This window comes from Hylaeus volcanicus, chromosome 1, assembly GCF_026283585.1.
Source record: "Hylaeus volcanicus isolate JK05 chromosome 1, UHH_iyHylVolc1.0_haploid, whole genome shotgun sequence".
Classification (NCBI taxonomy): Eukaryota; Metazoa; Arthropoda; class Insecta; order Hymenoptera; family Colletidae; genus Hylaeus; species Hylaeus volcanicus.
The window spans coordinates 5,144,796-5,160,107 of NC_071976.1; the positions used below are offsets into that span (position 1 = coordinate 5,144,796).

Sequence of the window (15,312 nt, forward strand, 5' to 3'; positions counted from 1 at the left end):
TACGTATGAAGCGCGCGCCTTTTTGCACCGCGTCGCACAGTGTGATATTTCAGCGAACTAGCGGGACAAATAAAGTTTAGTAATTTTTAATAGAACGTACTGTTCAGCGGAACACGTAAATATTATTCCACAAATTAAGGTATAATTAATTATTAATAGGGTCCGAACTTGGAGCATGCACTATACCAGTATCCTCTAATGACATTTGGCTGGATGTATTAAATTTGTACGTTTTCCAAGATATTTTTACATATTTTGTTTCTTTCAAAATCGATTTTATTGGCCTTCTAACTTTTGTGACAGTTTTTAACCGCATGTCGCGCGCTTCATCGTGCAGCGACAGATATATAACATACACTCTCGGTACATTTATTTTTGTAGTAAAAAGAGACGGCTGAATTATTGTAAACATTCCAACAATGTGAATGTAAAATCCAGTGGCGAGAGAGCAGCAAAGAGGTAATCAGGTACTCATAGAGTGGAATCGTATCTCAATCTTCGATCTTGGCAACACAGGCGGAACCAGGGACAGAGGGATCGAGAGGAACGGTTCAGCGAACAAATCGCAATACGAGCCGCACGCGTCTCTTGTCCCTCGGATAAAATCTGACCGGTCCCGGCAGACTCCTGCTTTTCCGGGGAGTCCAACACATCGATCACGTGCACGCCTAATAGCAGCACGTGTTGGTGATTACGCTCGAGGGACTGTGGCTAGATCGGGTCTAGGTAATTGCCTGAGCATCGAACTCCCACCCGGGTCTCCGATCTCCATCCACCGTACCAGCAAACCCCCATACACACCAGAATCCCCGCATGTAGGAGCATCGATGGGTACCGCTCTGCTCCGTACGCGATTGATTGGTTAACATGTCTGGCTGGCCTCCAGTCTGGCCTTGATTATCTATCTCTCCACCCTGTCTGCAGCTTACTCACCTCAGTCCACTTTCTCTTACCCCTCTATTCGCTGCACGCCACCACCCCCGCTACCACGACACGCACCGTATCATTCAAATTGCAGTATTAAACCCACCTACCCCCCCTCGCCTGCGCCCCTTTCCTAAAAACTGTCCTCCCAAGGCACGATGAAAATCGCGCGCTTCATCGTGGCACCGCGTAATTGAACTAGCCCCAACGCGCCGAACGAAGAGTCCTCCCCGTCGTTCTATTCGTCCACGATTCTTCCTTTTATATTAATTTAGCGAACCTCCTCCTTCTCGCAACACGCCACTCGTCGCTTTTACGTCCGCTTTGAACGGAACGATCTGGAGAGCCGCGCGACTCCATTTTACGAAATAGAGTCCCTTTAATTTTTAATTAGATTCCGACCCTTTCATCTGGACACTGATATCGTTCTTTTATTTTTTTTAATTAATGGGAGAATATTTGTATTCGGTTCGGTGGGATCGGTAGGATGAATCGTAGGGTGGGATAAATAGGTGTGACGGATCGTAACTTTATTATTAGCGATGTTGGATTGAAATGTTGAAAGAAGATATTCGCTGGACTACATTTTTTTTTTTTTTTTTTTTCATAAATGCAATGGTGCATGTAGATTCAATAATAGCATTTTCTTTTTAACGAAAATGCATATTTTTGATTGTATAGATTGTATCCTTTCGTCATACTCCCGCGTTTATAGGTACGTATTTTTTTTTAAATGTAATATTAAAATTGTTTCTATCATTTTTTAAGTAAATGTAATGTACGTGTATAAATTCCTTTTTCAAGAGAGATGTTGGGATCTTGTTTTTCGCGAATTATCGTTCACGTATAGTACTTAGAAATGATTAACAAGGGATTAATATTCTTATTAATCTATAAATAATGTTCTCACTTAATGCAAAAAAAATTCTTTAGGAAAATAAAGTAAGTTACTTTTCAATCTTTTTTAATACATAAACACAAAGTGAAATCTTCTCCATCAAATAGCGATAGAGGAAGGAAATTGAGTTTCATGTCGAACCTGTTGATTATTCCACCAGTAGAATTCCTGCAGGGATTTACATGCATAAATCAATGGCTATGCATTAAACACGTGGAAATAATAATGGATGTTAAAATTCCTGTACAAGTAATAACATAAAAGTTTTAATAAATTTATGTATGGTAATATACCGTATCGAATATACGCGGTGTTTCAGTTTGTAAGTCATTCTTTACACGATTACACACCCTATACGTAACGCAATACACAATAGTCCTCGGTTTGGTACTTATCCATTTGTTATCCTGTTCATTATACGCCGCATTAGCGATAACATCTAATGGTAGGTGGCATTTACGATGGCAACAAATCAACTAGCAGAACCGAATGTGTAAGATACGCGTAACAATGCAAAGTGTTTACAAGATTACGTCGGTTCATTTTCGTACACGCATTTATAATTTATATCTCGTAATGAAAAGGAAATTCGTGAAAGTGTTTCTACAGTATAAATCGTTTTTGTGATTAAGCTTCAACTATTAAGAAATATACGTTTAAACGCCTATAATTAATTTTGATAGGTTCAAATGTAAATCTGATTAGATTTTTAGCCAGTTGATTGGTAGATTTCTCACCACCGAAATCTTAAAATAAATTCTTTTTATTGCATATTATTTCGAAGATTATTCAAATAACGAAATAATTCGTTACTTGAAAACACAATTACTCCTAATGAATAGATATCACTTTCATTTTTGAACGACTATATCGAAAATAACATTATTTCTTATTTTTATTCCGATTCAAATTTGTCTGCTAGCTGTCGATAAAATTTGGGATCCATAGGCTAAACATGCCAATTTCAATTTCAATAATATTGGATTATCTCCGCTTGCCGACAGTCGCCAATTGGAACCCGCGTTCCTCCTCGATGAACGTTTTTGATGACGCTAAAAAAAAAGAAAAAAACTACGACGACTCGCGTGTGCCGCAGGTATGTTGGTATTAAAAACCGTCATAGAAGGTAACTGAAAACGGCACGCAGGGGTCCCCAACGGTGTCTTTCACAAAAGAAAGAGGCGCGACATCCCGTGTCTCGTCCCTTCCGAGACGCGTTTTATTTTCGGGCTCGCAAAGGGAAGCATTTTTCCACGCAGTCTGAACACGTCGCTAGGGTAGGCAGGTGTAGGTGTCTATTAAAGCACAAGAGTGACATAATACTCGCCACTTAAAAAGGGTTGCCGTGTGACCAGACAGCGCGAGGGGTGTCTGGTGTCTCAAGAGCCCCACTCTAGGGTGTACCATCCACATCCCCCGGGGTCTTCCCTTACGCGTTGCGTTAAGACAAATGCCTACCCTTAAGCACACGCATACATATGCATGGGCCACCTGCACGTATCAGCACGCGTGTATCCGGTTCGGTACTCTGCGGAGCACAGCGAGGAATCGATCGGTCGTTGATTCAATCGAACGTCTTCGGTTACTTTGATTTCTCAAGGAAACGGACGGAGTACTTACCCAAAAGGAAGTTCATTATCCTTTGTTTCAAAGGAGAAACTCCAAGAGGTTAGAAGGTCTACTCTGAAATACCAAACCGTCAATTTTATAATTTGATCCCGTTCCGCGATGCGTCGTATCCGTCCGGATAAAATTACGCATTAAATTCGGAATAAAAGTAAGCAAAGGTTCTCGCGTTTCAGACGCAGAGCCCCCGCAGGACCTGCACCTCCACGATAAAATTCAACCGGCTTCCGGTTGTTCCCCGTCCTCTCGAGACGTTTCATTTCGCGGATGAAAAGCACCCGCGGATTACCTTTACAAAATACGCGGGGATTCTGCGTTTCCGCGGAGGCGGCTTGATCCCTCAGAAACGTGAAATACAATTTTATGTCTCGTTTGTTGAAGAAAGAGCGCGGCAACCCCTTTCGCCAGACGAAGATACGGAGACGTAGGCGAAGAAAGAAGAAGAAAACCGGGAAAAAGGAGCGAGCAGGAAGAAGCGAAGTGAAAAGTAGAGAGAGAGAGAGAGAGGGAGAGAGAGAGAGAGAGAGAGAGAGAGAGAGAGAGAGAGAGAGAGAGAGAGAGAGAGAGAGAGAGAGAGAGAGAGAGAGAGAGAGAGAGAGAGAGAGAGAGAGAGAGAGAGAATGTCTACTCCTTTCTGCGATGCGTGACCCTATCTCGAAGCCTAACCAACCCCACGCGTAGGTTATGCCACCTCGAAGGGTGTAAACGTACTTGCTGTACGGATACATGGTGCCTCGCGAGTATCTCGCCATCACGGAGATGCTTCATGGTGTCTGCTTCTGATAGTATTGAAATTAATCAGAATAAAAAGATACGTGTTACGTGTTGCGAATTTTCAATCGGACATTAATTTTTTATTATTGCACCACGGAGAAAAGGAATTTTTTAAATCCGTGATTATGTTCTGACCCCAAAACCATAAAAAAAATGGAGCTGCCTCGTTATTGCAGCACACACTTCAATCGTAGTACCTAACATGCATACGATTAGTTTTACTTTATTATTGCTTTGTGATGGGACGGTTATAATCTCAATGAAAAACTAACATAATCCGTGATTATGTTCTGACCCCAAAACCATAAAAAAATGGAGCTGTCTCGTTATTGCAGCACACACTTCAATCGTAGTACCTAACATGCATACGATTACTTTTACTTTATTATTGCTTTGTGATGGGACGGTTATAATCTCAAAGAAAAACTAATTTAACGAGCGAATAAGTTCGATCTATAGCGATAGAAATGTGACCTCCAAGTAATCCTTAACGAACACATCGAAGAAGTTTCTGTGTCGGCTCGCAGATCACCCTGTATATGAATGAGAAGACAGGATTGGCGCTCGTGACGAAGGGAGACCGAAAAGGACGCGTCAGAAATTCCAGAAAATTTAAGCCTCCAGACATCCATCACAATACTCGACAGTCAACCCCTTCCCCGTCCCTATCGTAGTGGCAGACTACACCATGCTTTCCAAAGCTGCCAGCCCGTGTTTCAGTCAGAGTGTGACTAGTGTGATTTGTCACTTGACTTTGCTTCCAAAAAATAATACCCCCGGCGGCATTGTTGTCGAGCAACTGGAAATAAAAGTGTAGAGGATTCCTAATCTCAAAATGCATCACGTATCGGTGACTTTTTTTTAGCGAACGGATGCTATTTTTTAACACGTCGAAACGAATATCGTTCCACTCGTGAATATTATCTCTTTTTCATTTTATATTACGTAAACGAAATTATCTATTGCAATGAAATTGTATTCGTATCATTTTATTTTGTTCGAAGTATTAAATAGTATTAACTACTAACCACTTACTTGTATATTATAAAATATGAAAATTCTCTTATTTGGGCTCCTCTCAATCAATTCGCATAACAGAGATTCAATTGTAACGCAATCTTCCTTAATAATAAAAATAATTACACTTCTTGTTTTCTTTATTAAATATTATATCTGATGACTTTTAACGGTATAAACGACGAAACCTCCTCGATAATATAATACCCCATACCGGTCTCAATACTCCACGTACACCCTACCATCCCTATATAATCTCAATTTATTTTAAATCAACACAAAATATTTCCCCGTCTTTCCCAACAGAAGCCCAAGCAACGAAAAGAAAAGCACGCATCAATTCACCAATTAAGAGCCTGCAAGAAGTCGAATCGTTCAGTCTCTAACCATTAATAAATCCCCGACAAAAAATCGAGCCACTAAGCTTCCCATTTCACTCCAATTTCCGTACGCCGAAGAAGTTATTCATTTTCAGGTAAAAGCACAAAGCAACGAGGAAACGCGACCGCGAATTAAACCAGAGTGCCGTGAATTATAATCCGTCGCGATTCCTGATCCGCGGACAGTCACGCTTTTTATCGACGGATTATTATCCGCGGGGGAAACAATACGAAATTATAACGAACGTCAAAATGCACTTTACCCCTTTTGTCGATCCCGCGTAACCGCCAGACGGCAGGCTAGCGAGTTTCTGCGTTACAGCGAAATATTCAGTATTGTTCGCGAAGCGGTCGGGGCGGCGGAGGAAGGGACACACAACAGGGGCTCCGTTGTCGAGGTAAATTTTTTAAGCGTCGCGCATCGGCCAGTTTAATTAGAAGCGAACACCGCTATTATTTCCGTGGTTGTCGACACACAGCCGACGGCAAACGTTTCGCCGCGAACGTTTAAGTCCTTTCAATGATTTATTTCCTTTTCCAGTTCGCGACAATGTGGCGGTGCGTGCGCTGGCAACCGGCGCTTGGCGCTTTGTATCGCGAGAAATTGCGGCGACGTAACATCGGGGAGAATTCATCGTGAAAGGAGGCAAGAACAAAGGTAGGAAAGAATGCAGATGCGTGGAACAACGGAGAGAACTGGTGTACCAGTAACGTGCCGAAAAGGAGAACAGCGATGGTCTCTTTTCAATCGTCGGTGTTCGCGAGAGAGCAAAAGGGTGCTGCTCGTTAGCTCTGACGGAGTTTGTGGTGTCGATTGTTGGGCAAATGGGAAATATTAGGTTGCCCGAAAAAACAACTGCTTGTTTAGATGCTACAATTTAGCACAGTTGTTATGTACGAGGGTCGTTCAAATATAAACCGGAATTTTTGAACACAACTTTAAGGGTGATAGATACGAATAATGGAGAGCCTTATTTTTCTACGTACTTGTCTCTTTTCAATCGTCGGTGTTCGCGAGAGAGCAAAAGGGTGCTGCTCGTTAGCTCTGACGGAATTTGTGGTGTCGATTGTTGGGCAAATGGGAAATATTAGGTTGCCGGAAAAAACAACTGCTTGTTTAGATGCTACAATTTAGCACAGTTGTTATGTACGAGGGTCGTTCAAATATAAACCGGAATTTTTTAACACAACTTTAAGGGTGATAGATACGAATAATGGAGAGCCTTATTTTTCTACGTACTTGTCGGTTGAGTTTAAGAAAATGGAGTATCCTCTGGCTGAATTTTTTTAATATTGATAGCACCTGACCTGGCGATTACAATGCTGGTCATCTTGGCCCACACTAAAAACTACCCCAAACCTATTCAGACAGTATTTCCGTGTAGACAGTATGTTCATTAACGGTAGTCAATATTGTAGCCCCCATTTGACGTCTCAGCGATGACTTCTAAAATTTAATTCCACAAGTTACAGTTGTTCAAACTATAATTTCCATGGAAATGGAAGGATTTTTAGAGCACGACGTAGCATATTCACATCGCATTCAGCGTGCACGCGATACACGCGCCTGTGACCATGATGTTCGCAATATTTGGCAAATATTCATAGAATTCTTCTTTTAACTCGCGGATGGATAGACATTCAAAATATTTGCTGAACGTGCTACGAAAATATGGAATATTCTTTGCGTGCGTCGCGCTTGTTTTCGGTATCCCCCTGAATATTCCGCAGCGCGCGTCCATCGGTCACAGGCGAGCGTAAAAATACACCACGATAACTGCGCCGCGCGATAACAGTCGCGAATGTTTCCCAACCTCTCATAACCAAACTTTCGGCACCCCCTCGATTCGGCAATGACAACTAACCCTGACAAATTCCAAATTTTACAAGTTCCAAAGTAAACGACGACACGTCTCCGAGTTTCCAGCCTGTTTGGTATTCGACGATATGACTCGACCGTCTAGGTAAGTGTTTTCAACGCACATCGTAGGTCATCGTTGCATGTATTCTCCAAATTTGACAACAGGTCGCGTCTTCCGAGGTAAATGTTGCATAGGATTAGAAGTGTAACGGGTAGAGCTTGTGAATGTAAGGAGAAAGTTTTATCTCAGATTCTTGATACGTTGAGGATCACGCAATTATTAGATATTATTTTCAAATACATGTTTGTGAATTTAGGATATGTGGATAGTTATCAATTACATAGGTGACCTGACGGGTAAAAATCCGCTTTTAAGATATTTACCTAAATGGCAACGTTTCTGGTAGAACTTTGTTGTAGGTTGAAGCTATTTCTAAGCGAATGATCAGAACGATTATTAATATCTTTATAGAGACATTTATTAAACAACAGTAGCTATCGTAAGACATATTCTAATTTTTACACTATTATTCCAATATTTAAAACATACATCAATTTATAATAGTTTGATTTTCCCTTGATTGTTATTTTCTCGGTAAAATTATTATCGATTGTGCGAGTTTTCATGCAGTAATAATGTTTATGAAATAATAAAAATAACTTTTGGTCATAATTTATTTTATTTACTTGAAATACGTACTTCCTGCGAATTTGAATAATGTAAATATAAATTAATATTCGAAATAAATGAAAAATCTTCAACCAGGGTCTATGAAGATTATTCGTATCAAATATTGTCAAAAGATACTGAAACTGAAAAATACTTGAAACGCAACGTTGCAAAGAGTGGAAATAATTTTGTTTACGCAAATTCATATTTTCACAGCTACAGAAAGAGAATCGAAACTTAAATGAAAGTAAGTCTCATATTCTGAACGGTACAACGTGTCCATTGCTCTTAATATTTTATATACTTCTATACAAACTCCAGAACTATCATAAAAATCACCATTTTTCACCATCCCCGATTTATAACAATGCAATTCACGTCACTTGGAACGTTTTCAGATCATGATACACGTAATTCCTCGCTCGAGGAACGCAGACATGCTCAGCCATCCAGGGAAGCTCAACTGACGCACGCTATAGACCGAGCCAGACCCTCCCCGCCTTTCCCACCCGCGAGCGGTCGTCCTTAATTAATTTATTTCAAAGATTATTGGCCATTCGCACGCGCCCTTTGCTCCGGCACACGGTAATACAGGTAATACACTATGATCGTCCAGCCGTTCGATAATCGCACAGTCGCTCGAAATAAACGGGCGCATTGGCTCTGTTTCCGCAGCTGAGCCGGTCAAATGGACTTGGATGGGAACGATTATGCCGTGCAACGCGATCGCAAGGGTGAACCGAGGCTGGAAGCGACGAGCGTTGTTCGAAAAATTCGCTACAAAGAGAACGAGGAGGATACCGCCTCGAGGAAGTCGAACTGCTCGCTGGAAAGCGCTGGCTCGCGCGATTTCGCCCAGAATCGAATGGATCGCGAGTATCAAACGAGCGGCCAGCAAAGTGGAAATTACGCGGAGATGTGCGAACACGAAAGGGGTGGAGGGAACGTTAGCGACGTGAACCTGGTGAAATTCGACGACGAAAATGCTTGGCAACGCAGGGATTGCGATCCGTGGTACGTCGGCCACGGATCCGAGAAAGACGCACCGGCGTTCGATGCGGATGAGGGCTCCGCTTACGGGGGTTGCAGGAGCGGAATCAACATCAGCGTGGTTTCCCAACGGGAGATATGCGAGAAGAAAATCGAGGTCGAACCGAAGTATAACGTTTCGTTCAAGAGCTGCTACGACAGGTAATTGCGCTCTCCGCGACTAAAAGATAGCACACATTTGTTAATTTTAGCAAACTTCATCGAATAATCGTTAGACTGCGAATGTTTATGAAAATTCATATTCTTACAGATACAGATGATAAATTGAAATTTAAGGGGGTAATCTAGTTTAGTACTTTCAAAATATGGTTTTTTTGTATTGCAGGGACACAGAACTGCCTGTGAAAATTATTTTTATTATTTATCGTAACGAAGCAGAAATATATAATATTTAAAACAACGACAAAATAAAATAGATAAATACTGCAAGACAGTACCTTTCCATCTTATCTTTAAAGTTCGTAAATTCTTGTTAACCTTTAAAAATCCCTATTTATGTACATAATAATGCCTGTTTACATTTGTTGCGTTTTAGTATTAATCAAATGTTTGACAAGAAACGAAGGAACCGCTCCGATCCTAAATCTTCTGCCAAAAAGGAAAAATGCAGGTACAGTAAACCATCACATAACGCCTTCTAATAATCACAATTGTATTCAAGCACCACCTTATACATATAACACGAAATAAACCAGTCTCATTTATGTGCATCGACTCCTACGTATCACTTATCACAGTTTCCACATAACGCGTTACGAATTACTCGCTCTTTAGGAGGATCGCTCGTATCATCCTTACGTTCACCAGAATGTTCAAAGACAGAACTTTGCGTTAACAATTATTCTTATCGAACGCAGACTGAAGCAAGAAGATCCCTGTGGGAGCTCGACGAATTTTCGCTGCACGTTCGAGAACTGTTGCGGGAATTGCGAGTCCTTCATCATGGAGATCCCACAGTCTGACTACGACGATGCTTGCCAAAACTGGCAGAACATGAATTTCGAGCCGGAGAACGCTTGCTTCGACGATTGCTGTTGCTCCCAAAAAATGAAGGTGTACTCCTCGAACGTGAGCATATCTCCGACCACATGCACGGAAAATCCGTGCGCGACGTGCGTGGAAAAGGAAAAGCGTTGCCCACTCGAGGATCCAAAATGTCTCAGCAATTGTCGCGCGTCCAGCAAGCAGTGCTCGCAACGAGTGCACTTCACGAAGCCTCGTCATTCCGCGTGCTCGTTCTGCTCGAGGAAATGCACACCGTCCAAGGCCAGTTTATTCGTCGAGATCGGCGAGAGCGTGGCAGATGTCTGCGGTCTGAGATTGGGCCAGATCTTTCAGGTGCGTCAGGAGTCGACGGAATCGCTCGAGGACTGTCCAAAGCGAAGAGAGCGGTCTGCTGCGAGGAGAAATAAATCGGACTCGTTGAGAAGCCGCAGCAAATCGAAGAAGCATGGCGACACTGTTAAAAAATGCAGCCTCAATTGCAAGACTCGACCGGGAGCCATGGGACGCAGTTTCTCCGATCGAATCGATTCCATGGAGAAATGTTTCGACCAGGACGCGATCGATCAACGAACCCTGGCAGCGATGGGACTTTGCGATCCAAGAACGAAGCATGCGAGGTCGACTGTAAGCTTTCAGGATCAGCGCGAGTGCAGGTAACTGACAATGTTCAAGAAAACAGATGGAACTGATCGACATGCTTTTAAATATAGTAATTCATAATTTTATTAAATGTAATCTTGATAACTTGAAACATCATGTATTGTAATAACAAGCAAGCTATGATTTATTTATATTATGACCTTTTTTTTTAGAGTAATCTTTAGAACTAAATATGGATAAAATATGAATCATGAATTATAAAATATTTTCTAGAGCACAGACGGATAGTTGCATCTTCGTCGGTAAGAAATCATCATGTTGCGACGAGCAATGTGAAACGTGTGACAGATCCCTATGGGAAGATATCCGGAGAGGGAAATTATGGTTGCAACTGCAAGACACGTGTAAAAATTTTGTAAAAGTGGCGACGACCAACATTGGCCAAATAATGAAGCAGACCTCCAAAATAAAACGCTCGAAGAAGTCTGCAAAGGATCCTCGCGCGTTTCAAACTTGCGCAACAAAATGTGACCGAAGCGATCCTTGCGCGGACCAAACCAATCCGCCAGAATGTTTACACGAAACAATATGTTGCGAAGAAATATTGTCAGACAAACCGAAGAATTATGACGTACGCTGTTGTCAAAATATTTGTTGCTCGGCTAATGATATCTCAAATGTCGCTGAATTACCCGACTGCCAAAAATGTATGTACCATAATTAGATATCATAAGTTAAGAATCCAAATTGCAAGAAAGAATATATTAAATAAAATCTGTTTAAAATTAAATTCAAGAAATATTTATTTCTACAATAGTTTCAATGAATTCCTATTTTCTCTATATTGTCCGACCAACGTAATTCGTTAAAAAAATATTTATTTAAAAAAGAAATTTAGTTTTGTTGGACTTCCAAATGCGAAACGGAGCAAAAGGTTTCTAATTTCACTCGAAAAAATCTATGTCAACTATCTATCGAATCCGGCATTTTAGTTATGTCTAGTCGTTAACGTCCAATGAAACCGTCGTAACGTTGGAAAAACCGGAAGTTTTCGTTTTCAGATGATCGCTGCAACTACCGCAACACTCGAGAACAGACCGTATTAAATAAGGGTTGGCATTCCGGTCCTCGCGACGAGGACGTTCAACGAAACGTACATCCACCGAACGGAGAACCCATTACGGATTCGCAGCGTCCCAAGTACGGCGAAACTCGCAAAAGGGGCGGCAGCGATGGGAACGCTGGCCAAAGGAGGAAATCCTCGAACTCTAACAGAATCTCGAATTCAACTGCGAGGAGACAGTCGGACGCGTCCTATAATCGCGGGAGCAGCAGCTCCAGGAACCAAGAAAGGCCGAGACAGGTCGTCCAAGAAGACAATAGCTCGATTGATCAGCAGGACGCGTCCATGATCGTTAATCCCGACCAGTCGGATCGCACGGTGACGTTCATGGACGTTCAAGTTCAAGCAGATACTATAATCATGGAAACGGAACCAACGAATTCTCCTTATACCACGAGGAGTGTACAATTTCAGAAGAGGATAAGAACAATGAGACAAGTGAATACGATTTCAGCGGATAGTCCCGAAATTGCGGGTCAGAGAAGGCCAGCGATAGGGGCATCGAAGACGTCGAAGAAGCAACCTGCTCTTCCACAGAGGAAGTCCTCCGTGCAACAAGGGTTCGCAACTTCCACGCCGATTAGGCGAGAGAACGTTCCAAAAGACAGGACAGCTGTGTCATTGTTGCCCTTGACCGACACCGGAGTCCAATGCGAGCTTATCAAGTCGCATAGAGTGATATGTAGCGATAGAGAGGCTGAAGAAACCTTCGGCGAAGACGCGGGGTCTTGTATCTGCCCACCGCAAAAAGCAACGATTCCTTCAACAGCTGCGGAGACGCCGCAAGTTGCACAGGAAGTGACTAATGGGGCAGCAGCACCTGCTGACGCTGGAACAACAGAGGGTCCGATAATTACGCCTACATTAAGCGGAGATGCTGATGTAAATGAGGATGAGACCGTGGCAGATACGCCTGTAGAACAGACTGTGGAAGACGTTGAACATGCGAGTGCTGCTAAGGAGCAAGATAAGGTCGAGGAGACACTTGTAGAGGATGTTGCGGAGAAAGGTTTTCCTTCTGCAGTCGAAGAACCTACTGGTATCTCGAAGGATGTGCCTGCTGATAAACCCGCAGAGAGTGGACAGGAGGCGCCAGTTCCTGAGAAAACCGTCGAGCTTGATCATACTGGCGATGACGCGTTGACGAAGACTGATACTGCAGAGGCAGCTCCTGAAGCGGCGTATCTTGAGTTAGAGAAGACTGAGACTGATGCAGTGGATGCAGTTCCGGAAGTGATTGATGCCACGGTGGAGGAATCACAGACAGTTTCGGAAGAGGAGAGAGCCAGGGCTGACCCGGTGAGTATAATTTTCGTAGTGGGTTGAGAGTTAGGTGTCAAAAAGGTTATAATTGTTTCAAACTGTTGTTTAAAGATTTGATTGTTGTCAGAATCGAAATGATGTTATAATATATATATAAATAATAATAATAATAAATATTACTAATTTATTAGAATTACATCAAATATGTATGACATATAATTTGAATTCGTAAATGTGATATTCAATCTTAAATTTATGTATATTTATTTATTTATATATTTGTATGCTTTATATTATATTATACATATGAAATATTTTTATATTTATAATATCATTATATGTATATCGATTGTACGGTACAGGAAAAAAAATTGTAGAGTACAGCAATAATTTTCACGCGTCCAAAATGATTTCTCCTTCCAGTAACTCCTAATATTCGTAACGTTTATCAAATTTAATCGATGCAATATATTTCTACAGTTAGCTCCGTCAGCGATTGAACCCACACCGGAGAAGGCTCAGACGGTCGATGTAACGCCAAGAGAAGTTGATCCTATCGTAGACGAGTCCGTGGAAAAATCTGACACGTCAGAAGGGATAACTGCTTTGACGCCTGCTGCTGATATGGCTGCAGCAGGTCTGCAGAGCGTAGATTTGTCGAAGGAGCCGTTCGAATACTCGCAGGAGTTCGAAGGCAGACGTAACTACGTGAGCGTGGAGATGCAGACGTCGAGCACGATTCTAACGAAGATCCTATCCGAGTACCAAGTCGGGAACAAAAAGAGACGTATACTGATGAGCATAAAATTGCAAACGACCTTAGACGGTGACAACGGGCACGAGCATCCAGCGATATCGAACGGCGCAGAAGTACGGAGAACAGCTTACATCTTGCTTCCGTCGTAACCAATCAACGGACGAGTACTGCTGAATATTCATCCAGAACATGGTTACACCGGAGGCAGGAATGGAAATTAATGGTCAGGCAGAGCGGAACGATGAAATTGAATATTCTATACAGGCCGCGAATGGAACGAGACGGAACCTGACGCGTGACGATTTGCCGCACAATAATCATAAACGAAGAAAACGGCCGACAAACGGTAGAACGACGCGTCCGAGACCGAGAGTGTCGAAAGATTTGATGGTCAACGGTGTGTGCGCCAACGACGAGAACGTGGCCAACTGCTCCACGGATACGAGTGATCAACAAATTCGTATGTCAAAATTAAAGTATTTTTATTTTTTTTTTTTTTTAACAGAATCTTATAATATTGGGTCGTCCGGAACGATCTGAAATTTCGTTCATTCCAAGTCAATGATTTCCAGTGTTTAGGATCTAGGCACTTCCTACTTCCTTTATAATCTCACCGTCTCCCCCTTTTATATACCACTACAATTTTTATTTGTACAATAACACTTGAATTTTTATATATCATGCATTCGTTCTGCAATTTCGTTCATTTCAAGTCAACAATTTCCAATGTTTTCAATCTAGATAGATTCCTACTTACCTGCTTCTTTGATAACCTTTCCATTATATATTTTGTGAACGAAGAAAATAATCAACGAATTTGTACGTTCCCATAATGAGATCACATTATAGTAATACTAATAGGTTGCAATCTCTTTTTTTTTTTAGCTGGGTCCTGTGCTGGACCTTGCGGTCGGAAGAAGCGTGAATGAAAAGAAGCTGACAATGTAAACAATGGTAAGAAATCGAATCAATTAATCAGCTACTCGTTTCAAACTAAATTCGTAAGGGGATCCATTTAAGACCAGTGACTTAAATAACTCGTTTACTTTTAGTGATAGAGAAAAAGATTTTAAACAAATGTTGTTGATATGAAAATCTCATTTTCTACTTATCTGGGCTAGAAAAAGCGAACAGTGTAAAATTTGGACTAAATTAAGTTAAATTCAGAAAATATTAAATGTGAAACATAATAAATTTGAAAAATATCAAATTTAATTCATTGTTTTAGTCAATACATCATAACTAATAAATATTAAATTAAATATCTCAGAAAAAGACTTTCATAAAAAAGAATTGTTGTCTATAATATTTGATACTTATTTTAGTTTCCTCGGGAGCAACAAACACATGGCTAAGATAAACAA

The 15,312-nt window shown here is 41.5% G+C and overlaps 1 protein-coding gene across 1 annotated transcript; it reads left to right on the forward strand.

Annotated features, from left to right (window-relative positions):
* The first annotated feature begins 8,838 nt into the window (after positions 1–8,838).
* Positions 8,839–15,000, forward strand: LOC128884579 (uncharacterized). Its single transcript, XM_054138051.1, has 6 exons — positions 8,839–9,341; positions 9,736–9,810; positions 10,058–10,858; positions 11,079–11,512; positions 11,867–13,227; positions 13,672–15,000. Exons 1-6 carry the CDS (start codon positions 8,839–8,841, stop codon positions 14,095–14,097), a joined length of 3,600 nt encoding a protein of 1,199 aa, XP_053994026.1. The 3' UTR covers positions 14,098–15,000.
* The last annotated feature ends 312 nt before the right edge of the window (positions 15,001–15,312 follow it).